The sequence below is a fragment of the Macaca mulatta genome, chromosome 6 (assembly GCF_049350105.2).
Source record: "Macaca mulatta isolate MMU2019108-1 chromosome 6, T2T-MMU8v2.0, whole genome shotgun sequence".
In the NCBI taxonomy this organism is placed as follows: Eukaryota; Metazoa; Chordata; class Mammalia; order Primates; family Cercopithecidae; genus Macaca; species Macaca mulatta.
The window spans coordinates 178,868,187-178,894,944 of NC_133411.1; the positions used below are offsets into that span (position 1 = coordinate 178,868,187).

The 26,758-nt window shown below is 43.9% G+C and overlaps 1 protein-coding gene across 3 annotated transcripts in view; it reads left to right on the forward strand.

The window, feature by feature from the left end:
- The window catches only part of DOCK2 (dedicator of cytokinesis 2), a 436,838-nt gene that overhangs the window by 341,016 nt on the left and 69,064 nt on the right, over positions 1 to 26,758 (forward strand). For all 3 annotated transcript variants that reach the window (XM_028849908.2, XM_028849910.2, XM_077937437.1), the window contains 3 exons: positions 9,414 to 9,492; positions 20,054 to 20,154; positions 20,245 to 20,303. In XM_028849908.2, the coding sequence (XP_028705741.2) occupies positions 9,414 to 9,492; positions 20,054 to 20,154; positions 20,245 to 20,303 (239 nt within the window). The remainder of the gene's footprint in view (positions 1 to 9,413; positions 9,493 to 20,053; positions 20,155 to 20,244; positions 20,304 to 26,758) is intronic.

Here is a 26,758-nt window from a genome sequence, read left to right on the forward strand (position 1 = left end):
AGTTGCAGATATATTCCTTGTTGTATTTTCAATGACGATAGAATGAAAAGACTTCTTTTTCTCTAGGTACAGAAAAAATTCTGAGGCCAGTCTTCAAAGGTCTGGCCTGGGCTACATGCCCATCCATAGACCTCTGCGGCCAGCCGAATGAAATGTACTGTTAAATCAGGCTTGGATTTCATGACCCGCCTTTGGAACTAGGGGTGGGTGGTGTGGTCAGCTCTACCAAAACCACAAAGTCAGGGGATAAGGAAAGAAGCAGGGAGAGTAGTTCTTCAAAGGAAAGTCTAGAAGTTGTTACCAGAAAGAGGACTAAATGATGGGTAGCTGAATGCACAGATATCCGGCCTTGATCCAGGGTCTTGGGACTAGAGCCCTGGCCAGGCAACTTCTCCTTCTGAGATGTCTAATGGTCCTTCTGGAAGAAACGTATGCTGGGCCCCGTGGGAGTGCTTTGAAGGAATATCTCCTCCTGAAATCCCAGCTTGATTCAAACTTTAGCCATTTTTGGGACAGGCCCCCAGAAATGATACAATAATCCTTGTTTCTTTATACCTAGAAAATTAGAATGTAATCTCCTAAGGGACTTAATAAATTGGAAACCTCTCCTAAATAGAAATAATAGATTTGTATCTCTTAAGGGTCAGCCAGGTACTTATTTTTTTTTTACATTAAAGAAAAAAGGCAGACTCCGGAACACAGCCTGGGCTTCAGACTCTTTAATTCTGCCACTTTCTCTTTCGTGGGAAGTCTTTTAACCTCTTGGAGTATCAGTTTCCTAGTCTGTAAAATGGGGATAATGGTAGTTTCTATTTCATGAAAATTGCGTTGTGTGTATAAGGATAGAATGAGTTACTCCTTAGCACAGTGCCAGTATCAAGGAAAAACTCAATAATAATAGCGTTGATATCACTAGGTGATGACAACAAACTTAGCCTTGGACTAAAGAAGCATGTGTTAATGTCAACCAGAAAAGATTACTTTTTTCTCCTTGCAGACACATAGCTTAGTTCGAAGATTTTCTTCATCTTCTAGCCAAAATGATCTCTTATATTTATAGAACACATTAAATGTTCTCACTATTTTTGCATTTTGTATGATATTATAATAGCTAACATTTATTAAGTACCTAGATCCATCACTGTTGCAAAGGCTTCACATGTATTAGTTCATTTAATCCTCCCAATAACTTTACAATGTAGAACAACTGTAATTCACGTATTATATAAGAGGAAGCTGAGGTGCAGAATAGATAAGTAACATACTTCCTGTTGCATTGCTGAAAAGAAACAGAAGCCATTTCATTGAAGCCAATGCTCTTAATCTCTCTATTATTATTATTGTTTTATTTATTTATTTATTTTTGAGACAGAGTTTCGCTCCTGTTGCCCAGGCTGGAGTGCAATGGCGTGATCTCGGCTCACTGCAACCTCCACCTCCCAGGTTCAAGAGATTCTCCTGCCTCAGCCTTCCGAGTAGCTGGGATTACAGGCATGCGCCACCACACCCGGCTAATTTTGTATTTTTAGTAGAGAAGGGGTTTCTCCATGTTGGTCAGGCTGGTCTTGAACTCCCAAATTCAGGTGATCTGCCTGCCTCGGCCTCCCAAAGTAATCTCCATATTATTAAGTGCATTTTGCCCAGAGAGGTGAAACAACTCTCCAAGATCATGCCACTAGTAAATAATTTCAACCCAATTTAGATAAACAGAACATGTACCATGACTTATCCCAGACCAGTATTCCGCAGAATACCATTTTCTTTTCTCCAAAAAGATGCAACTTATTCATGTGGTCAGGGCCAGCTTCACTTGTCAGTGTGTCTGGACATTCCAACTAACTTTTCTTCCTTCCTTCTATGATCCGCATCTTATTATATTTGGCCTGTTTTTATAATTTTTCTATTATCACTTATGATTTCTGTATTATGTATGCATTAGTCATCTATTATTTACTTATCTGTTTGTTGGAAAAGGGAATGGGGTTTTCTAGATTTTAATGTCTCCCCAGCTGTGTACTGTTTGTGTATGCAGACATAGTGACACATCTCCTGCAAGAAATACTTCCTGTTACAGCGTTTTTCTTTTTGGTAAGCTGCAACACTGAGTAAGATCTGATTTACATGATGTCGTTAATTTTTAAATGATCGAGTTCTTTATAATGTTGTAAATGAACAAGATTATGCCTGGAAACCTCTTTTACCTCTCTTCCATCTGCACCTCACTCTAGAAATCCAACATTTTAAGGAGGCTTAGGATTTATACACATCCCTAAAGTTACCCTAAATGCAGTCAACCACCAAATATTTATTGAATTTCATGGGCATCCAAGGTTCTAGGCAATGGACAGGCCAATTTAAGCTATGATCCCAGAAGGCAGAGGGCTTCTGGTCTAGCCGGGGAAACAGTAAATATTCCCATGGAAATGTAAGCTGCAGTTGCTGTCATGAATTCGGAGCCCAGAGAGAGACCAGAAGCAGAACAGGGCAGTTAGGACTTATGGTTGCCTGGGTTCAAATTCCATCTGAGCAAGTTCCTTCACCACTCTGGACTCCGTTTTCCTCACTGTAAAATGTGACTAATAATGATACCACAAAGGATATTTGTAGGAACTAAAATGAAATAATATGTAGAAAGTAGTTAGAATAGTGTTTGACACACAGCAAGCGCTTCATAAATGTTAGTTAATTTTGCTTTCTATTTCTATTTCTATGGTCTGGATATATCCAAACTACTTCACTGAAGCACAAATCTGGGCTGGGTCTTGTCTACCTTTTCATATGGTGGTTCCATCAGTGTGCTGTTGAATCACTGACACCCATTTTCCCTTCATCCTACTACCTTAATTTGTAGTGATCATTCATTTTTGGGGTCCCCACCTCCTCCAATCCATGTAATCCAGAAAGAAAGAACCCTCTTTCTTTCTTTCTTTTTTTTTTTTTTTGAGGCAGAATCTCACTCTGTCACCCAGGCTGGAGTGCAATGGCACAATCTCAGCTCACTGCAACCTCCACCTCCTGGATTCCGGTGATTCTCCTGCTTCAGCCCCCTCAGTAGCTGGGATTACAGGTGCACGCCACCATGCCTGGCTAATTTTTATATTTTTAACAGAGACAGGGTTTTGCCACATTGGCCAGGCTAGTCTCGAACTCCTGACCTCAGGTGACTCACCGCCTCAGCCTCCCAAAGTGCTGGGATTACAGACATGAGCCGCCGTGCCCAGCTTACCTCTTCATGGTTTCCTTAATCAGCAAAAAACACCTAATCCTGACGTCCAGCTGGCTGCAGGATCCCGATCCCGGGAGCCTGCTGCATCCCTAACTGGAATCCCAAATTATGCAGAAAATGTTTGCGGGCACTTGGGGTGAACTGTGTCTTGTCACTGAGCTGGAATATGCTGATTCATTCTAACCTTTTGGTCCATGGAGCATTTTGTGCGTTGTAAACGGGGCACTTAAAGGCTCTGTGGGAGAATGGATATCCCAGTGGCTCAAGAGGAGGGATGTCTATGTCGTCCAGCCAATGCTTTCATCTTTAGTTCTGACCAGTAGAATCAACTACATCCCATGAATAACAGGGGATTGGGATTTGGATGAATAACAGGGAATTGGAATTTGGAGAGGCCCTTTCTCTCCCTTGGTGAATCTCACCAGATAGGGCATGTCTGCCTCCTCTCCCCTCTTTTATTCACATGATACTGCCTGTGGGCATGGGTCCATGCTGTGTTGTCACATGGGAGTATCATCAGCCTCGTATCCTCCTGCCCTAGAACTTCGAGGCAGTGGGCAGTTGAGGCTAACTCTAACAACAACAGCTGACATGTACTGAGGACATCTATGTGCAGACACTGGGCCCCTGCTTCCTGTACTGCATCTCATTTAGTCTTCACACATGGCTCCTTTTACAGATGGGGCAATTGAGATTCACAGAGGTCAACCACCCAGCCCACGGCTGCAGCTCAGAAGAGTGGCTGAGTGGGAAGGTGACGCTGGCTGGCTTGCAGCACCTGTAGGACTCTGTGCACCTTCCACTCCTGGGCCCAGGCCAGGGAGTAGTACATGTAGTGTGTATAGGCTTATTCTCGGCTGCCTCCTGACACCAGGATTTGTTCTGCCACATGAAGAGAAGTAGGAAGCTGGGGACTCGAGCCAGCAGGCTCTGTGAGGCCTCACACGGAACAGTTTTCAGGATAGCAAGCCTGGGTTTGGCTCCTCTTTCTGCCAGCTTCTTCCTACTCACAACAGCTGACTTATCTGTTCCCTGCTCTATTGCATATGGCTTCTGGTTCCTCATGGAATCATCTGCCCATGGCTTCTGCTCAAGGCTCAGATTGCATTCTCCCTCCTTGTGGGCTGGTTGAAAGGATGGATCTACTTGTGTCCAGGCTTGGGTATCTCCATTGCACAGTACTATACCCATAAGACTACCCATGGGCTGCTGGCCAGCCCATGCGCAACTGCTTTGAGTCACGTGTTGGCCCTGGACCCAGTCAGCTGTGGGCAGGCAGCAGAATGATGTGGACGAAGTGCGAAGGGCTGCGTGCATGGCAGGCATGAGTGGAAGCATGCCAGTGCCGGAAGTTCAAGGAGCCAGTGTGTCCTTCTGGTTAATTGGAAACACTTTAGAGAAAGACAAACCTGAGTTTAGGTCTGGACTCTTCTGCTTCTTTGCTGTTTGAATGTGGGGAAATTATTTGCTCTTTCTAAGGCTCGGTTTCCTCTTATGTTAAATGGGTATAACAGTAGCTCCTACTTCAGTTTATAGAATTAAGCGAAATAACGTTTGTAGAGCTCTTAGCACAGGCCATATGAATGGTGGCAATTGATACTTCCATCATTGTTATTATTAATAAAGTGAGCTCACGGCTTGGATTGAACAGAATTACAGAGATGTCCTTGTGGACAGAACTGCCCTGTGGTTAAATACCTAGATTCTGCAGACAGTGCAACTACATGTAAATCCTGATTTTACATGTACTGCCTGGACTTTTGGGAAAGTTACCTAAACTCACGTCTCTAAAGTGGAAACCGTATCTAATTCAGAGATAGGTGAGCATTAGAAAAACAAAAGCAACAGAGGAAAGAATCCATGCAAAGCCCCTAGCGTGGAGCCTGGCAGGCAGTTGAAAACCGTGGTTGGGATTGTTCTTCCTCCTCTACAGCCACTAAGCAACACAGATGAGACACAGGAAGTGCTAGGTTGCGATTTGATAATGAACTTTGTTTTCAACAATTCAGGTTCATTGTTGACAGTAATAGAGTTGAGTGTGTTTTCATCCTGACCCACTTTACTATATGAGTGCTTAGGCTTTAAGTACAGTTATTGCTGTTGTTGTTGTTGTCATTTTGAGACAGTCTCACTCTGTCGCCCAGGCTGGAGTGCAGTGGCGTGATCTCGGCTCACTGCAACCTCCAACTCCCTGGTTCAAGCAATTCTCCTGCCTCAGTCTCCCGAGTGGCTGGGATTACAGGCACATGCACCATGCCCAGCTAATTTTTGTATTTTTGTAGCAGGACGAGCCTCAGACAAAACCTCTCAGACACCGAGTTATAGAAGGAAGGGCTTTATTCAGCTGGGAACATCGGCAAGCTACTGCCTTAAAATCCAAGTTCCCTGAGTGCACAATTTCTGTCCCTTTTAAGGGCTCACAACACTAAAGATTTCACATGAAAGGATCGTGATTGATTTAAGCAAGCAAGGGGTACGTGATAGGGGTTGCATGCACCGGTGGTCAGAGAGAAACAAAACAGGGCCAGGAGTTTCACTATGTTCTTTTATACAATCTATGAATAATATCGGTTTCTAAGTTATGAGTTGATTTTTAACTACTGGGGTTAGGCCAGGCAGGCCCAGGCCTGGTTTTGGGCCTGGCACTGGGCTGCCTGTCTTTGGTTTTACTTCCTTGTTTTTTTCTTAAAACAGGTACTGAGTATAAAACAATAGAAAACAATATGAGAGGGTCTCTCTGTCTCCTCATTTTTAGTAGAAACGAGGTTTCACCATGTTGGCCAGGCTGGTCTCGAACTCCTGACCTCATGATCCACCCATCTTGGCCTCCCAAAGTGCTGGGATTATAGGCGTGAGCCACTGTGCCCGGCCTATTACTGTTTTTAAAAAAATAAGAAAAATGAGAAGAAAAATGCCTTATTTTTCCAAACCCAAGCATGGGCACCCAGAGTGAAGTGGTATTGTGATTTCCAGTGTGTGGCTATGAAAGGCTCTAGAGAAAGGGAGGAACTTTGATTTACCTGCTACTAATCTCTGTCATCAGCACGGGGCAAATCGGTTTGTGGTCATTAGACTGGCCTTTGAGGCTGGAGACAAGTTTAAGCTGACAACCAAAATGACTGTTCCTGGAATGACTGATAGCATTGTTGCTGCTGAGAGTGTGTGAAAGCCCTCACTTTGGTATTGTATTCGAGGTTCTGAGATGTTTACATATAATGTGACAGCCACTCAATGCATTTCCATCTGGGGGATCAGATAACTCATCTTTAAGGAGAGAATACAAAATACGATGTTGTTTCAAAGGCGTATTGGTGAATAACAGACTAACAAAACCACAGAAATCTCCCTTTGTGACAGCCTGATGGGGTGGCAGATTTTGTGGGATTTTTATTTCTGTTTTTGTATGGTGCTGCCTGCCTCAAAACTGGCTGCTAACTGAGCCCTGTCCTCTGTCTGCCCTGTTGTCTGGCTCTTGCCTTTAGAAGAATAAAGCAGTCCAGAGGGGGCTGAAGCCACCTCAGCTAGCGACCCTGTGAAAAACGTTCCATTACTGCTATTTCACAAGGGAGGAGACTGAAACTTCAGGGGTTATATTAACATGCTCCAAATCCACACCGCTGGGGAGTAACAAAGCCAGAAGTCACACCCATTTGTGTGTGTGTGTGTGTGTGTGTGTGTCCAAATCCTGTGATCCCAGTGCTAGGATGCACTGCCTTCTGTCTTCAACAGTCATGAAAGTATCTTAGTGAACACCTGGCCCTGCAGTGCCTGATGTAGCAAATGCTGCAGATCCTCCACCCACCATCTCTTGAACCACCCAAAATCCACCGGCAGCTTCGGTGGACATTTCCCATGCACCCTGAGGCTTTCTTTCTTCTTTCTTTCCCTGGGCTTTGTCTGGCTACAGAGTGCTCAGCTCACCTACAGGACAGGCCAGAAGTGACAGGGACTTCCTGCCCACTGGAGCAACTTTCAACCAGTGAGGGGGCTGATGCTAAGGCATAAATAGCCCAGCCTTTTTGTTCCCTGGGGGGGACACTTCTTATATGCATATGTGTTCTGTAAAGTCCAGGTGTAGGATATGAGAGAAAGACATAGTCAAGGACGTTACCAAAATTGTTTCCTTTTTCTCCCCCGACTCTGAGCAATTGGAAGAATAGAATTGTCCTTAACTTAGATGGGAAGACTACAGAAAGAAGTATTTCAGGGTGGGTGTGGGGAGGGCAAGTGGTCGGAGTTTAGTTTTTGACATGTAAGTTTGAGATGCCTATATGTTATTCAAGTATGGGTATAGATCAGAGAGCTGGAGTGCAAGCTGGTGCGTAGGGGGGAGGCCAGGGATGGAGATAAAAATTTTGGAGTTAAAGTCATGTGGACTGGAGAGTATGTGAGAGCATAGAGGGAGTCTGTGATTCCCAGAAGAGTAGAATCTACTAAAGGAGAGAGATGTTACTGAGTCATACAAGTGAATCATCCTAGACCATGATGAACGTTGGGAACGGGAGTTGCAATGAGGATCCCTTCGGGTACACATGAGTGCAGCAGACCCTGCCCTGCAGAAGCTCATAGTCTGAAAGAAGAGATGCGGCTGCACACAGACAGCTGGATATAAAGTGTGCTCATAGGAGGGATGCCAGAAATAACCTCAGAGAATGGGGGTGGTCTCAGTCACTTAAGGCTGGTGGGATGATGGAAAACTAAGTGAAGAAGGCTCTCGATCTGGACCAGGAAGGGTAATGACCATGAAGAATCCTGACTTTCAGAAACGAGAAGGTGAGGGACATTCTACACAAAGAAAGAACATAGACAGGGATTTGGGAAATACCAGAAACACAGGGTACTAGCAAGAAATAATCTTAGAAAAGAAGGTTGGGGTCCCATCATGAGGGGAGGGACTGTCCAGAGAAAGAGCTTGGACTCACCCTGTAGGCAGTGGAGAGCCATCAAGTCAGTGATTGATATGATGGAGCTGTCCTTTAGAGAAATGAGCTTTCCAGGATGAAGAGACAGGAGGCTGCAAGACCAGTCGGAAGGGCTTGGCAAGGAGGAAGGAGAGAACAACATGGACAGGAAGACACTTAAGGGGAAATGCAAATTGACAACAAGTACCAAAATTATAAACGTGCATGACATTTGACAAGTATTTTTTTTTTTTTTTTGAGACAGACTCTCACTATTGCTCAGGCTGGAGTGCAGTGTCATGATCTTAGATCACTCTGCAACCTCCACCTCCTGGGTTCAAGGGATCCTCATGCCTCAGCTTCCCAAGTAGCTGGGATTACCGGTGTGCACCACAATGCCCGGCTAATTTTTGTATTTTTAGTAGAGACAGGGTTTCACTACAATGGTCAGGCTGGTCTTGAACTCCAGACCTCAAGTGATCCACCCACCTTGGCCTCCCAAAGTGCTGAGATTACAGGTGTGAGCCACCGCACCCGGCCCATTTGACCAGTATTATTACTTGGAGGAGAACAGTGGAGAAGGGGTATATATAGCAGGTATATGATATACACAGAAGAGTGATCATTAGAGCATTGTTTATTACAGAAAAATACTGAGAAAAAAAAAACCAAAAAGATCCATCAATAAGAAATGGATTAAACAAACTGTGATACATCCGTACAGTGGAATGCTCTTCAGTGATTAAAAAGGATGAGATGTATCTACATTCATTGGCATGAAAGAAGCACACAATTTATTGTTGAGTAAAAAAGACAGACTGAAACAGCATTTGTTGTTTAGCCCCATTTATCAAAATGATACCCTTAAAATATCATTTGTTTACATACATCTAGGGAGACCTTTGAAATTATGTTCATCAAAACGTGGATGACAGTTTTCGATAGGTGACAGGATGTGGTAGCATGTTGTTTATTTGTTTCTTTGGGGGTAGGGGGGTGATTTCTCTTTAGCATGGATTTTCTGCCATAAGCTTGTAATATCTTAAACATAAGACATTGCAAGTTTTAAAAAAGATGTCAAACAGTTATTGAGTTCTTGCAAGGCAAACAGCCCCAGGTCTAGAGTGTGAACAGTTGTTAATCTGCATTAGCTCACCTCTCTAAATCGGTAATTTGGCCTTTGAGCCTCTCCCCAAAGAGGGTAAGGGAATTTCAGTCTGGCACAAGGGCAAAGGAATGTAAGGCATCATGCTCAGATAGTCTGGTAATTTTCTGCCCTCTTCCAGGGTCTTCCTGAGAGCTATCAACAAGTTTGCAGAAACCATGAACCAGAAGTTCCTAGAACACACGAACTTTGAGTTCCAGGTGAGTATGAGGCACCAGAGCTACCCTTGGAGCTGCCCAGGGCGTCTCTGACATCTTGGGCTGATCGCTCCATCAGACACATCCCAAAGCCTACAGAAGCTGTCCCAGTCTTTCCGGGGATTTCCACGGAGGGTTGTGGCTAGGGAGAAAATTCTCAGGCTTTCCACTAGGTCCTTGATTAAATAGTCACCAACTGATCATCATATGCAAATGTGACTGTAAAATGGATCTTATGCTAACAAGGAGACTTGCATTCATTCATTGTCAGACTCGGTACCACCTTTTAAAAATGTATCACCTTTTTTTTTTTGCTTTTCTATTGCCTGGAGCCAAAAGAGCAGCCAGTCACAGACAATGAAAAATGATTTACAATCAAGTTCTTCAGTACAACTTTGTGGCTTCCTGATTCCTTCGAAAGTCATTTTTAGTGCTCAGCCAAGACCTGGGACCTCTAAGAGATTCAGGGTCCTAAAAGTATGTGCCTGGGGCAAACAGAATGACACACCTGCCAGATCCAGGCCCAAGAAGAACAAACTCTGTGGGAAAGTTCAGATTGCTGCCTCTGCCTGGAGAGGTGAGAGGGAAGGCCCCCCACAAGAGGATCCCCTCCAGGGAAGCCTCTGATCCCTTGCATCTCTTGCAGTGGGGGCTTAGCATGTAGGAGACACTGAGCTCATGAACTGCAATGATGCTGTTTTTTCCTTGCTCATCTAAGTTGTTCAGTTCCTGTCTGGGCTTTCACCTCTCAGAAGCTGAGCAACTTCAGGCAAGGCCTGGACTGTATCCATGCCTCAAGTGAGTCATCTGTAAAATGCAGCAACTACCCTTTCTACTTCAAAGGGTTTTTCCAGAACTGGAATGTGACGAGGGGCTTGCTGGGAGAACCCACTTGTAAGGTCCCATAAGTTTCTGTTCAAATATTTCCTCCTTAAAGAGGCCTCCCCTGCCTGACTCCTCTCTGAGGATCACCCCCACTGACCCCACGGTCATTATGCAAAACCACGTGGCTTCCTGGAGTCTCTTCATACTGCTAAATGTCATTAGAAATCATCTTTCTTCTCTACGTGCTTATTTTCTCTCTTTCCTCCCATAGAACTTAAGCCTCATGAGTATAAAGACCTTGAACACACAACAACTGTATGCTCTGTGCTTGGCACATGGTAGGTCTTCTTGGGGAGGTGATGTCTGGGCTGAGGCCTGTGAGATTCACCCTGCTGAGAGCACCAGCGTATGAGTATTTGTTGAGAGGATGAACAGGATCTCTGAAGAAGATTCTCTTGAACTACCTTGCATTCAAATCAGGCAACTGAGCGACAATGAGAGCCATGATAAAATGAGTAGCTGCCATTTTCTGATGATTAATACATGCCAGATCTCACGAGAAGCACTTTAAGGGCATTATCTTTCTCAGTCTTTACAGCCACCCTACAAGTTAGCCACTATTACTAATATTTTTTCTGCTCTAAGGAGGCAGGAAGTAAGACTCAGAGATAATAAGGAGACAGCCTGGTGTCACCGAGCACATCAATGCAAAGTTGGGACCAGAACTCAGTGGTGGCTGACACCAAGGCCCACACAGATGACAACAACCACGTGCCAGATATAGACTTTCACCCCTGCAGGGGGTTGACTGCCCGACTGGGTCTGGGTGAGAGTTTCTCCTGGCATTATAAATCTTCGACATGGGAACAAAGAGTATCTCTTTAGCTGGTTCGAATCAGGAGAGATGCTCGATTTCCTTCCAAATGTGGCTGAGATGCCTGCAGGCCCTGGTCACGGGTATGTTCAGGGAAGTTTCTGCTTTTTGGGAGGGGCAACTTGGAACACCATACCTAGGGGCCAGAGGTGACAGGATTTGGTCCATATAACTGCGAGCTAGTTTGTTCATCTCTTTCCGTGGGTGTCAGCAATTGCAGCCTCAAACTTGCTTTCCGACTTCACTCTTTTCCATGCTCTTAGATGGCAATTTTCCAAGAGAAGCTCAACTTCATTCCTTCAGGGCATTCCTTTAGGTTTATATCCTGTTTTCCTGAAAGAAAATCTGTATTTGAGAGATGCTCAGAGATTGAGCGTTTCATACATGAGAAGTACGGACTTGCAAGCTGAGTCACTTTAGACAAATTACTTCATCTCTGTGTGCCTCAGTTTCCTCAACATTAAATCAGGATACTAATAGCAGCTATGTCATTGGATGGTTGTGAGGATTAAGTGAATTCACATAAAGCATTTAGAACAGTGCTGGGAACATAGCAGCCGTTTAATAAGTGTTAGCTCATTATAATAATAGTAATTTTATTATTTGGATAATGATTATGATGATCATGCCCCTAAATGTGTCAGGGCTGGGAATGCATGTCAGTCCTTGATAAAAAGGACAGGAGGCCTCTTTCTGGTCACCACAACATTGCCTGGGGCTGTCACACCCACAAAATTCTGTAAAACAGAAGAGTGGCCAACATTACACAATAAAGTAAGTCTCTTTTCCTAATGAGGCTTCCATAGCTATTTATTGAAAAGTACCCAAGAACAGGATCATTTTCCAACCTTATCTTTGTTCTCCTACCTTTTCCTCCCTCTGTGTGAGAATGGATTTGTCCTCTGTACCCTGCCTGGAACACGCCTTGTCTCCTTCTTACGGTCTCATTAATTATGCATTTAATATCAGCAGGAACAGCATCCATCACTGACTGCTGCCTGTCTTGGCAGCCACTGACCAGAGGAGGGGCAGGTGCAATGAGATTAGCCCTAATATCTTTCCCAGAACTGTGGTTTTGTGATTCAAAGGGCAGAAAGTAAGAAGCTTGGTGACTGCCACTCTGTAGGTGACAAGAACTGGGAATTATAAAAATGGCGTTTCCTGCTTGCGGCTGAGATCACTTGCATTCTAGGCCCTATTCAGGATGCTGGTCCTTGGTGTCTGCATCAGTTCACGTGGTCAGGGAAGACAAAGAGAGGATTTCAAATTCAAATCAGCAAGAAATTGTGTTCAAGAACAATTCTTATGGGCCCAGACTATTGCAACACGCTTCAGGGAACTCAGAAGCAAAGAACACTGCCCTACCCTCAAGGATCTTGGAATCTTGATAGAAGGCTATATAAATCCATCTTCTAGCATCCAGGCTTTTGAAGAGGGTGACTAACTTTATTGGGCATCTACTTAGAAAATTTTGATTGTCATCATAATCTTGTTAGGTTGGGATATACCCATTTCACTGGTGAATTAACTGAGCTTCAGAGAATTGATTGACTTTTCTGTTAAAGGTCATCTAACCAATAAATGGGGCTGCTGGGATTTAACCCCAGGCTTGTCTGCACAGCACATCCTCTTTTCACTCTTCCGCTCTGTCTCTTAGGAATTGGGTGCCTTTGGATTCCAGGAGACAGCTTTATTTAGATCCAGAAGCACTCTCTGCCCTTTCTAATTCTTACTGGCACTGGGATAGAGAGCTCTGAGATGATTGGCTGGAAGATAAGACTCTCCATGTTGAAATCTCTGATTGGCCCTGGAATCAGAGATTATACTTGGACTCCAGAAAGACTCTGTCTTGGGCAGCGCTGTGTTTGGTAGTGAGATGATTCTCTCTATTTGGGGATGCTCTAATTGGCTCTAGGTGGTGGCCATTTCTGCCTAGGCCTTGAGGCATTTTTGGATTACCAGCCTATCCTGGGAACCATTTTTGATATCCTGTGAAATGAAAAACTTCTAAAATATCTCTAGCCTTTAGTAGAGGCGTGAGGGCCACCTTGCTCTTTATAATGGGAAACGTAACCGGTGATGCCAAAAACAGGCGAAGGAGAGACACACACAGAGGGAGCAGTCATCAAAGCCTTGCAGCCTCCCATAGCGCCACCACAGGGGGAGTCATGGTGGGATGGTTCCACAGGCAGAACGGTGGGCACATGCTTGGGTGCAGTTTCCCCAGCCCTGCCTGCTTCAGCTTTTAGGCCCCAGACATCCTCTAGTCTGATATTTCTCACCTGAGTCCACACCTGGGGCCTTCGACTCCCAGAACCAGAAGCATCCGCAGAGTGGGCATGACAGCTGTGCCTCTGCCCCAAAGAGGAGGGCAGGCTGACTGCATTTCAGCACCACTGCATGCTGGTTTCTTTTTTTAACTGAAATTTGAGATAAATAATGATTCCAGGTCACTGAGAAAGAATCCTGATTCTTATTTAAAAAACCCTTGATCTCTCTGCTATAAGGACTGTAGTCTTTATAAACATCAGATGGACCAGTGAAAACCGTAACCTTATAACAACAAAGCGGAAAGGACACTGAGAAGGGAGAAGAGTGATTTCAGCAGAAGAGCAGGGCGGTGAAGAATGCAAGACCTGGAGTCAGATAAACTGGATTCAGATGCCACCTTCACCATTTTGTAGCTCTGTGATGTCGGGCAAGATATTGAACCTCTCTGGGCCTCAGTTTCCTGATCTCTAAAATGGGGAGAATAATTATACAAATCTCATAGTTTTTTTTTAGGGGGTTTTAACCAGAATGCATGCAGTGTGCTTGGTTCATTAATGAACTCATTCAAAAAATAATTTCCCAAGCACATGCTGGCTCAGACATAATGTGCGATACCATATAAACAAGAGTAAATTTAAAAAGAAGGTTCTTGCTTTCTCGATGCTGACAACCAGTAATGGAGACAGAAAATAAATTAATTTTGTTGAAAATATGACATAGATGTTGTGAACAGGGTATAATATGGGTGAATAATGGGTGAATTCACTTTGCTTGGATGAGTGGAGAAGGCTTTTTTGCAAGACTAAGAGTTTACTAGGCAGTGATTCTCTCGTCTAGTCCCTACAACCACACCCTTTAGATACTATTGTCCTCCTTTTCTAGGTGAAGTTACTGAGACTCAGAAAGGTAGGGTACCTTGTCCATGATAATGGAACTGGTAATTGAATTGAAACCCTGGAAGGCAACCTGACAGTGTCTACAAAAACAAAGACAAAAAATAACAACTAAACATGCACAGACCCTATGTCTTAGAAATTCCAGTTCTAGGAATGTATACTACAAATGTAGTTTCCCATGCATAAAGATGTTTAAATAAGGGTGTTGATTACAGCATTGTTGCTAGCGGAAAAAAAAAAAAAATTGGAATCAAGCTAAATGTCTATAAATAGGGAATTTGGTTAAAATTAAAGTACATTCTCATAGAATACAATGTAGCAATAAAAGAGAATGAAGCAGATCTGTATATGCTAATATAGAAACATTTGCAAGATATATTGGTAAGAGAAAAAAGCCAAGTGCAGCAGACTTTTAAAAAAGATGTCTATACATACATTTGTTTATGCATAAAAAAATTCTGAAAGGCTATCCCAAGGAATTGTTAACATTTTCTTCTGGGGAATTAGACTTGGATCCAAGGTAGGATGGAAAATAACTTTCTCCCATTTAATATTTTCTATCATTTTTTAAAACTATGTGTGTATATTACTTTCATGATTTCTTGAGAGTTAATTAAAAGTAACTAAATTCTCATTATACCCACTAGCAGTATGACTTTGGGTGGTCTTTTACTTTATCTGGACTTTACTGTTTATCTCTGTGCAATATGGTAGTCAGAACAGATGATACTTAAATTTATTCCAGTTCTAACCCTCTATTGTTCTATCATTTCAGAATATTAAATTCCCAATCAGAAATCACCTCATCCCTTCCCCCAGAGCAAAGAGACTTGTGCATTTTGCTAAAGAGACACTGTAGCTTCCCCTAGTCAGCTGAGGTAGACATTTAGTAGAAATATCACCAGGCAGTTTGTAGCAGGGCAGAAAGAAAAATCTGGGACCCTTTGAAGAATTTCTCTGACAATACAGCAATTGATAAATAAATATTTTCTGGAGCCCAGCTGTATTCAAGTCCTTGTGCTGAGCATGGCATTAGAGATACAAATAAATGGAAGACAAAATTTTGGTACTTGTGGAGGTTACAACTGGAGAAGACAGGGCATACAAATTCTCCACAACCAATGCTATCATCAACACCACCATTCCATACACTGAGTGCTTAGTGTCAAGCCTGTAGTGGATGCCTCATTCTCATATTATTGATCCAGTAATTACAACAGTCCTTTATGGTAGGGACCATTATTTTGGGTATTTTACATAAAGGAAAATGAGGCTCAGAAAGGTCAAGTAACTAGCAAAAGGCAACCCAGCTAATAAGCAATAGAAATGGTTTTCACACCCTGGTCTGCAACACACTGACACATGTCCTCTTGACCATCAGACAGTGCTGTCATGAGAAACGAATGGAGCACAAGGCCAGGTGCAGAACAGTGGACTAACATCCATGATAGCACACAATAAGTGCTCCTCAAATCAGGAAGTGATCAGGCAGACCCAATGTGCCCTGCAGTCTAGGAAGCCTTCATGAAGGAAGCCGGTCTTGAACCCAGCTTGGATGTAAGAATAGGACACAGTCACTGCGGGTATGAGAACCACTGTGAGTGAAGCCAAGGAGACCAAAATGCTCCTGTGATCTCTGTGGAGTCTGAGCAGACCAGCCCGCCTCAGTGGGCAGTTGTCGAAGGAGACAGCACTGGGGACCATGGAAATTGTATGAGACTTTAAGAGCCAGGTGAATGCATTTGGATCTGATTCTTTGGGAACAAGAGTGAAGAAAGGCTTGGGGCAGAGGCCTTATAAGTATTCAGCAATATCTAGTTGTGACCATGGCTCACCTCTAAGAGCACTGCACAGAGCCACATACTGTGAGTACCTCCTCTGAGTTCCAGAAGGCATTCCCACAGAGCCCCATGGCCAGAACTGGGCAGGGGCTGTGAGTGAGGTACTTGGATGTGCCGTTTCTGATCCACTAAGAAGATGAGGCACAGCTATGGCCTCATGGTTCATAAAGGTCTTCCAGAATGGAAGCCAAAACCAAAACAAAACCAGGTCCACTCCCATGACAGTTGAAACATATGTCCACCCAGAGATTTGTACAGAAATGTTCATAGCAGCATAGTGTCAATGCTATGATTCATAATAGTCAAAGACTGGAAACAACCCAAATGACCATCGGTGGATGAATACGTAATCAAAATGTGTATATCCATATGGTTGAATATTATTCAACAATAAAAAATGAAGTACTGATCCATACTACAACATGGATGAACCTTGAAAACATTACATTAAGTATAAGAAATCATACATGAAAGGTCATATATTTTATGACGTCACTTATATGAACTGTCAGAATAGGCAAATCCACAGAGACAGACAGTACATTAGTATTAACAGTTTCCAGGCAGTTTTTAGCAGTGCAGACAGAAAAATCTGGGACCTTTTGAAGAATTTCTGTGACAATATAGCAATTGATAAATAAATATTTTCTGGAGCCTAGCTGTATTCAAGTCATTGTGCTGAGCATGGCATTAGGGATACAAATAAATGCAAGACAGGATTTGGGTACTTGTGGAGCTTACAGCTAGAGAAGACAGGGCATACAAATACTCTACACCCCGTGCTAACATCAACACCACCATTGCATTTACTGAGTGCTTGGTGTGTGCCAAGCCTGTGGTGGATGCCTCGTGTTTGTATATGTTCCAGGGACAGGGTAGGGGAAGATGTTGGTGGGGAGAAGAGGGACTGACTCTTATGGGTAGAGGGTTTCTTTTGGCGTGATGAAAATGTTCCAAAATTAGACAGTGGTAATGGTTGAACCACCCTGTCAATATACTAAAAACTAAATTATACACTTAAAAAAGTGAATTTTATGGTATATAAATTATATCTCAGATTTAAAAAAAAAGAAAATCAGGAATGGGATGACAGAGAAAATGGTTTTTTGATGGATTCATTCAGGGTAGAATAGAGAATGGCAAGAGACTCAACCATATTTGACATGTCTTACGTGTTAGGTGGCATTTCTGAAATTATTCTTACGAGTAATTATAGATTGACTTGCTTTGTTGGATACCTATTTCCGATGTACCTTGATTACTCTTTTGCTGTCCGCTAAAATCAGAGATTTGTCACTTTCATGGAAACACTCATTTCCGTGTCTTGTGGCCACGGTTTTCTCTTGCCCTGGCTTGTTGTTTCAAATTCTCATCTTCAATGTGAGAAGGTGTAAGCTCCGGACATAAGCAGACCAGAGCTGCACATTTTCATAGCAAAGCCCTGGAGAAGCTGCTAAGTCACTGGGGTGCCGGGAGGAAAGGCAGTCTGAAGGGGTGTGGACAGGAGACCCAACCTGCCACATGTGTTTACATAAACAAGGTTGCTACGGAAACAAGGAGATTTGATTCCAAATGTTACAAGAACCTTTGGAGGACTTTGAGGAAGGGAGTGGCATGATCTGATGTGTTTTTGTTTTTGTTTTTGTTTTGAGATGGAGTCTCATTCTGTCTCCCAGGCTGGAGTGCAGTGGCGTGATCTCAGCTCACTGCAACCTCCACCTCCTACGTTCAAGGGATTCTCCTGCCTCCGTCGCCTGAGTAGCTGGGATTACAGGCGTCGCCTGAGTATCTGCCACCACGCCCGGCTAATTTTTGTATTTTTAGTAGAGACGCGCTTTTACCACGTTGGTCAGGCTGGTCTCGAATGATCTGATGCGTTTTAAAAGGTTCTTCTGGTCTCTGCATGGAGAGCTGACTTTAAGGGGGCCATGAGCCAAGAGGCCACTTCACTGCATCCCAAGAGCAGTTTGGTTTTTGGGGCCCTGGGTGATAAAGGTCCAAGTAAAGAAAAAAGCATTCACTCAACAAAATGTAAACTGCATGAGGCCAGGGATCACTGTCTGTGTAACCGCTGCTCTGTCACCTCACTGTGGCAAAGCCTGGGCACTTAGCAGATGTTCCAGAAATATTTGTTAAATGCATCCCCAGCTGAAGACTGACCGTGGTGTGTTAAAAGAACCCCAGATGTCAATTGGAAGGTCTGGATGCAGATCTTAGCTCTGCTGTGTGTATAACAAGATGAGAGACTTAGGCGAAATACTTAACCTCTCCAAGCTTCAGTCTCCTCATCTGAAGGAAGCTTGAGATGAGGAATGAGAGCTATCAAGTGTTGAGCGATGAAAGGAAGATGTATGGGAAAGTTCCTGGCCCATAGTAAAATTAGAGTGCTTGTGTTGCTTCTTTCAAAGACTGGAACCGCAAACCCATTTGAAAGTCATACTCTGGGCAGCAATCATGATGTTATGTTATCAGTGGAAGAGTTGCCTCTTCTATAGTCTTGGCCATCTGCAAACACGAATGAACATCTTTGAGTTAAGGATGAAGGTCTCAATGGCAGGATGATTTCTCTGGCTAATGTTACCTATCCTGTTGCTACAAACACTGTTGAGAGGGGCCGAAAGTGGGTGGGCTTTGTTCAGCAAAGCTGTCTCCCACCTGCTCCTTGCAGGACCTTGGCATCTTGCAACAATTGCCCTTGAGCACCAAAACCCTAGGTGGTATCACTGGCTTTGGTACCAAAGGAACCACTGGAATAAAGAAAAGCACAACAGCAATGAGGCTAGCAAGGATATTTGAGCTCTTACTGTGATTCATGTCTTTAAACACCTCATTTTGTGTCATCTTTATCACAGCTTTCTGCAGTGGGTACCAGAGTCACCTCAGTTTTGCAGACAGGTTCACCGAGGCTCCATGATGAATCCATGCATTGTAGATCCATGGTTTGGACCTATAATATCTCTGGTTCTGTAGCCTGTATCAATATTGCCATCAGTGTGGCCAATCTTTTGAGCAGTCACCATGTGCTGACTCCTTTACCTGCTCTATTTCACTGCAAGCTGGTGGAGTGGGTTCTAGTATAAGTGCCTCACATTTAGCACTAACAGATCAGGTACATGCAAAAATCCTTACAAGCCTGCATCTCAGCTGGGCCAGCAGGGGCTGTAACTGAACCGTGCATCGGAATCACCTGAGTGCTTATTAACCTGCAGATTTCTAGGTCCCACCCCTAGAGGTTCTGATTCAGTAGGTCTGGGCAGGGGCCAGAGAATTTGTATCTCTAACAAGTTCCCAGGCGCTGCTGCTGCTGCTGATCTGGCAACCACACTTTGAAACCATCGAACTAAAGGGAAAGAAAAGGCAAAATATTTTAAGACAGAATGGATTGCAGGTTGGTCCTCCAAGCTGTCAGGTGAATTAGGGAGGACTTCCAGAGAGGCTGTGAATCCCTGAACTGTCTTACCCTTCATCACCCTCTAATTCCAGGGCAAGAAACAGCTCTCCATGGCACTCAGCTGGGGCAAGTTGTCTTTCAAAAAACAAAACAAAGCACAAGGACAAAAAAACAAAAAACAGCAACAAAAACAACAACAACAAAAAAACCTAAAATTCTCCTCTTCTCCCAAATCCTATTGTCTGAGAGTGGACATGGTAGTGCCTAGAGAAATCCATCCATTGTCCTCACTTTGGCCAGGATGTTAATTTCAGAGTCAGTGCCAGTTAGAAAATTGCAGTGGGCACAATTAAACTGGTTCTGCCTCTATCTTCTGCCATCTTCATAAATTATTCACACTACCCAGCGCTTATGCCTTCCCACTTCAGACCCTCTCCATAACTGTTCTCTGCTCTTTCATTTACAGCTGTGGAACAACTATTTTCATCTGGCAGTGGCTTTTATCACCCAGGATTCTCTGCAGCTGGAGCAGTTCTCGCACGCCAAGTACAACAAAATCCTGAATAAGTAGGTTGCATTTTTGGATTTCCTGAAGAGGGGGAGGTCCATGAGATCCTCTGAGTTGGTGCCTGAAGCAGAGGTTTTTGTTCCTCCTAGGTATGGGGACATGAGACGGCTAATTGGCTTCTCCATCCGTGATATGTGGTACAAGCTTGGTAAGTAGGCACACACATCCAGATACTCACATCGGCGTGCACCAAACTCCTTGAAGACCACCTATTGGAGGGCCACAGGGGTTTTAGCAGTGGGAGCATGAAATAACAGTTCATTACTGTGTGTACCCCGGTTCTTAATAAGCGCCTGATTGTAATCTGAATGAGAGGGGGTCCCCACACGCACACCTACCCCCAACCCTGCAAGCAGCTGTGAATATGCTTCTGCTTGATGCCTCCAGTGGGTTACAGATCCAAATGGAAATTTGTAAGATGGACCAGGACTGTCATGGGAACTCATGTGCTCACACATCACACGAATGCTTGCTGCTGATTGGAGGGTCATTCTGCATCCTGTATAGCATGGTCCACAAAACATACTCCAACGTCATGGGGATAATTGGTTCTCTGAAATATGAGAGGGTCTTTTTAGCTGAAAAGTGACCCCATAAGCTGTCTCTGCCTCAGGGAGCTGCAGGAATCCTGTATGGTTACCTGAATGATACCTGTGGAGGGAGGGATGGAACCAAGGAGGCATTTATTGAGACTCTGAGTCAGTCCCATGCTAAGAAGATTGTATTTAATCTTCACATCACTTCCTGTAAGATGGAACTCTTCCCCCATCCTTTTATTGATCAGGAAACTCAGAAAAGGAAGTAACTTGCTTGAAATCAAACAGCTGGAAGTCTCCGAGTATGGTTTTGATTCCACAAGGGCAGGGGCCATAAACCTTGCTCATGGCCTGCATCCTCCTCTATAAATATGTGCTGAAAGGATAGATGGATGGATGGATGGATGGATGGATGGATGGATGAACAGTAATGAATTTTTTTGTTTTTCTGTCCCTCCTTGACTCTCTGATTCTAAATTGCTCTGCCCTGGGTGTGACTGTTGACTTTCCTACAAGTACAAACTGTGCCCATCTCTTGGATTTAATTTTTGTTCCCTCTTCAGACTATGCTTCTTGCTTCCCCAGACCTCTTATTGTCTGCCAGTTCCCAGGGGTTTTTTAGGCGGTAGTTGCATGCCTCTTCCAGCAAGTTCTATCCACTGTGGAGGAAGCATAGTACAGTGGAGAGACTATCAGTCTGGGTTCTGTGGTTGCTGGTAGCACCAGACTCAAGCTAAGAGAAGTACAGGCTGGATAACAGGGAGGTTGCAGGTTGGCTCACAAAGCCCAAGGCAGAGCCGAGGACCCAAGCCCAGAACAGACTGCCACATCTTTGCTTTGGGCCTTGCTCTGACATTTACAGGCTGTGAGGCCTAGCATCACCAGGCCTAAGGTGGGGAAATAAGCACCCTCACAGGGGGCTTATGAGGGTCATAAGAGCACAGCTGGGGCAAGTGGAGCCATGGAGGCCACCACCCCCACATCAGAGTTTTTATCATTATTGTCATCCTTGCCCCATCAGGATGGAACCTAATTTTTCTGTTCTCCCTGGCCTCTACCCTCTAAGATGCCAATAGCACCCTCCCTAGTTATGACAACCAAAAATGTCTCCAGACATTGCCAAATATCCCCTGGGAGGAGGGGTACCACCTCTACCCTGTTTTTCTAGAAAGGCATGTCTTTCTCAGTCTATCTTTTGTTTCTCCACACTGGGTAAGGACTGGGATATAGGAAATAACTGATGTTTCATTTACCATTGCTTTGCAATGATAGGGGAATGGGGGGACATCGTGTAAGCACAGGCCCATACGACAGCCGGCACCTGACCTCAGGGTCAGGAACATGAGAAGGAGTAAGGGCCTGCAGCAAAGTGAAGATGACATGCCCATGCAGAGAAAAAAGACAGTCGCTGTTCCTCTCCAGTTAATTGCTGTCCTACTGAAATGCAATCCCAATGTTTTCATACCTTTCAGTTTTTCGAAAGAAGCCAGGAGACTGGGTTTTTCAATGTATTTTCCAATTTATGAATACTAATGAAAACTAATTGAAAGTTTTCAAAACATCAGATGTGCTCAACACATGATGGACCCAGATTCAGTTCACTTCCAAGTTTGCATTCGTTGTTCTACAACAGCAGAGGCTGGATAAAGCTGTGGCAGGCTTCCTTCCCCAGCTCGACACCCCAGGCATTGCCAGAATTGCAAAACAGGGATCTGTGCTTTGTTTGTTTCAAGTCCTTCCACATGGCCTGCTCTTTTCTGAATGTCCTTCATTGCCATTGTTTTGCACACAGAAGATTTTATTTAGATATAGATTATGTTTTGGCAGGCATTCCTGCACTCCCAATTATGCTGATGAATGAAAAGATGTTACCAAATATTCCACCTGCTTAGAATCACAGAACGTTGGAGCTAGAAGGGCCCTTCAGAGATCGTACTGTCCAGCATTTTTCAAACATTTATTTTTAGCTGAGGACCAATAAAAAAAATTCTCATTCTTAATAAGTAAATTGGATGAAAATAGAGCTATTGTAATTGAAGTGAGGTGGGAGACCCAGAGCCCGTTATAACAGGCTTCTCTTGAACTTCCCTTGTAGAGGGTTTTCTAGGGGGAAGCCCTGAGCACTGCAGAGAACAGTTGGAAGCAACTGATCTGATCCAATTCATTGTTTTGCTAATGAGGAAACTGAGGTCCAGAGAGAAGGGGTTTGTACAAGATCATGTAGTGGGTTAGAGGCAGAAACTGGACGAGCATCTTGGCCAGAGTATTTGCTCTGAAGCATCACAGACTCCCTGCTGTTAGCAAAAACCTGTAGGATGAATTAATGCAATTAAAAGACATATCCGTCAGGGTTTGGGAGTTGGTTGCAAACAAGAGGCATTGACTGCAGCTGCGTTAATCAGAGAAGGTATTTATTAGAAGAGCAAGAAGGAGCTGAAGAACCAGGCTTCTCTTGTTCCTGGCTACCTGAATCCAGGATTCAGTGTTTTAGGATTGCAATTTGCTCGATTAACAATGCCTTGTAGCAAGTAACAGCCACGTGGCCCAAGTCTGTCCCATGAGAATCAGCAGAAACATACCTGTTACGGCTACAGGAAAGTTTTTTTTCCAATTAAAAACAAAACAAGACAAAAACCAAGAGGCAAGGAGAGGACAGATTGAATGAACAAAACACATTTTTGCCCATAGCCCTCCCCTTTCTTTCTTTCTGGAAAACGACAATATGGCTGGAGGGGCAGTAGCCATCTTAAAGCCATGAGGACAAAACTCACATTCTGAGGATGAAGGAGCAGCTCTGGACCAGCCATCTTTTGGCTTCTTGTTAAACAAGAAAATTAAAGCTTCAGTTTAGTCATGGTAGTCAGATTTCTGTTGCATTCCTGATACATCATCTAATTCAACCCTGCTGATTGTATAGGTAAAGCTGCCAAATGAGGCCAAGAGAAGCACAAGGACATTGCCAAGGTCAAAAACAAGTCAGTGACTGAACTGAGGCTAGAAGAGCCTGTCTCTTGATCCCAAGTGCAATGTTCTTACAAATAATTTTTTTTCAAAGTGTATGCAAATTGTTTCAAAGGGTGTGAAATAACCAATGATCTATGTTTTTTCAAAGACTACTGATAATGAGTAAATCATAATGCATGTTAGTTTTCTAAATTTTGTTTGAAGGCCAGAAGCAATCAGGGCATCATCATCACGATCATCAGTATCATCATCATCATCTTCTCATCAAGAACAACTCGGGCAACCCTGTGATTATAAGATAGCTAATTGCAAATCTATAATCTCAGGCTTGAAGATTATTTCACATTCTTCAGGGGAAAGTCTAGACGAATTGTGTGTGTGTTGTTTTGGGAGAGGAGGTATGGGCAGGGAGGTCTTCATGGCGAGAAGGACAACATGTTGTTAAGGAGCCAGCCACTCAGGGGTTAATGCCATTTGTTGTTCTGGATCCTGGGTGGACGCCAAATGGAATGTACTTTTCCCAATAGTGTAGCATCATAACATTTGATTTCTGCTTGGCATGAAGCAATGCACATTTTGCGCAAATGACTTTGCACTTAACCCTCCCACGTTCACTTGGGTTAACATTGAGCTGCTGTGTTAACACTCGTTGTGGGAAAGAAAGACACATTCCAGAGCCTGGCATGTCGGCCTCCCATGAAGGGAGATTGGCCTGGCCAAACCTCAAGAGCAATTTGGCCATTACTGTTTAAGCACCTACAGAGCGCCCAGCTCGGTGCAGAGCTCCAGAGAGTGGCACTGTCAAGTAGGGAAAAGTAACAAAGTGAAATGTGTGGTGGGGACTCAGGAGTTCAGGCAAAAGGGATATAAGTGAGGACTGTAAGGATGATTCCGTATGGTGGGGAAATGGCTTCTGAATTGGAAGGAGGACCATGTCAGGACTGAAGGAAAGACAGGGAAAGGGTAGGTATTCCAGGGAAGCAACCAGCCCAAGCGAGCATGGCTTCCTGGGGTTGGGGAGTGGCTGCTGGGAATAAATGGGAAACGGGATTAGTGTGGCCATCCATCCATTCGTTTACTCATTCTTTTAATAACCAACATCGAGCACTGTGGTAGGCTCCCCAAAGATGTCCATGTCCTAATCCCCAGAACCTGTGGAATATGTTACCTGACACAGCAAAGGAGACTTTCAGGTGTGATAAAGTTAAGGATCTTGAAGATGGTGAAAGTGTCTTGGGCTATCCAAGTGGGCTCAGTACAATTACAGCACCCTTATAAGTGAAACACAAAAGCTGGAGAAAATCAGAGTCAGAGAGTGATTTAAAGAAGCTGCATTGCTGGCTTTTAAGATGGAGGAAGGGGCCACGAGCCAAGGAATGCCAGGATCCTCTAGAGGCTGGAAAAAGAAGCTGGGGAAGGCAAGGAAACAGATTCTTCCTTAGATCCTCCAGAACGAACTCATTCTTTCCCAGACGTTGATTTAGCTCCATGCAACCCCTTTCAGACTTCTGATCTCCAGAAGTGTAATAAAATAAATGTGTACTGTTCTAATTTACTAAGTTTGTGGTGATTTATAACAAACAGCTGTAGGAAAGTAACATACACATCCTCTACATCCCAGGTACTATGCCAGTAGCTGGGGTTAAAGCCCGAAACGGATTAGAGATATAGCCCCTGACTTCATGGACTAGTGATCGTTGCACTGAATAGTTACACACTAACTACAGCATTATTTAATGACAGTTGTGAAGGGGAAATAGCTGTAGAATGGAAACTTGGGGCACCCACAGAATCGGCGAGATTCTCCTGCTTAGTGAGTAAGTCAAAGATGGCCTCCATGAGGAAGAGCCAGAACGCCTGAGCTCCAAGCAGTGCTGTTCTTTAGAAATAGAATACAAGCCTCCTAATTATGAATGCTTTAGTGTCTTTATTTTTCAAAAATTAAAAGAAACAATAAAGTTAATTTTAACAATACATTTAACACCATATTCTAAAGTGTTATACTAAACATGTAATCAATATAAAATGTTACTGAGATTTTTTTTTTCCTTTTTGGGGTATCTGGTGGAGTTTGTACACTCACAGCACATTTCCAATGGACTAGCCACATTTCAAGGGCTCAAAAGACTTATGCAGCTAGTAGCTTCCATACTGAATAGCACAGCCCTAGAAAGTGAGAAAGGGTTTTATTTGCAGAGACATGGGCTGGGGATAGACTTTGGAGGGGGGTCCAGGAAAGGGAAGGAAGAAGAGCTCGTTCCCAGAGGAAGGCCCAAAGTGGGAAAAGCAGGGTGCGCTGGAGGAGTGGGAGCCAGGCAGGTGGATGGAGGGTGACCAGGTGAGAGGCACAAGATGGGTATGGGGAGAGAGCACAGGACTAGACGGCCGGCAACACTTTATCCTGCGAACAAGGAAAGTCATAGGGAAAAAATGCTGTGAATAAGCATGATCCAATTGGGGCTTTTCAAACATCTTTGAGGACGAATGAGAGAATAGTTCAATGAGACAGAGAAGAGTGGAGGGTTGTGAGTGTCAGCCATGGTAGGGAAGATAAATCCATCTGACCCTTTCCCAGTTCAGCTGTTTGCTTTAAAAGTGAACAAATGAAATGACCGGCCTGAAAATTTCCATGAAAAGCTTCAGGGAGCTCCATGAGGTTAGACCTTGTCTTTTCATATTGCTTAATCTAAAACTCAGCATAGAGCTGAAGCCAAAGTACTTACCAGCAGCAGCAGCAGCAACAGCAGCAGCACTTACTGAGCTTTTGCAATGTGCCAGACACTGTGCAGAGCCCTTTGTTTGCACAAACTCTTAAGCTTCGACAATTCTATTAGGCAGATTTTACTATCTTTATCTTACAGATGAGATCATGGAAGCTCAGGGAAGGTAAATGACAAGCACAATGCCACACAGCCAGGGAGTGGCAGTGGCAGGACCTGACCGACCCAGGCTGTCAGACTCAGAGACTCTATGGGGCCTGGAAGGAAGCTGAGGCTGGGCAAGTCCTGAATAATGAGGAGAGAATTGATTGCCTGTCTCAGAGCATTGCCAGGAGGGAGCTTTTCCAAGCCTAAGACAGAGGAGCAAAGATCTGTGGATCTGT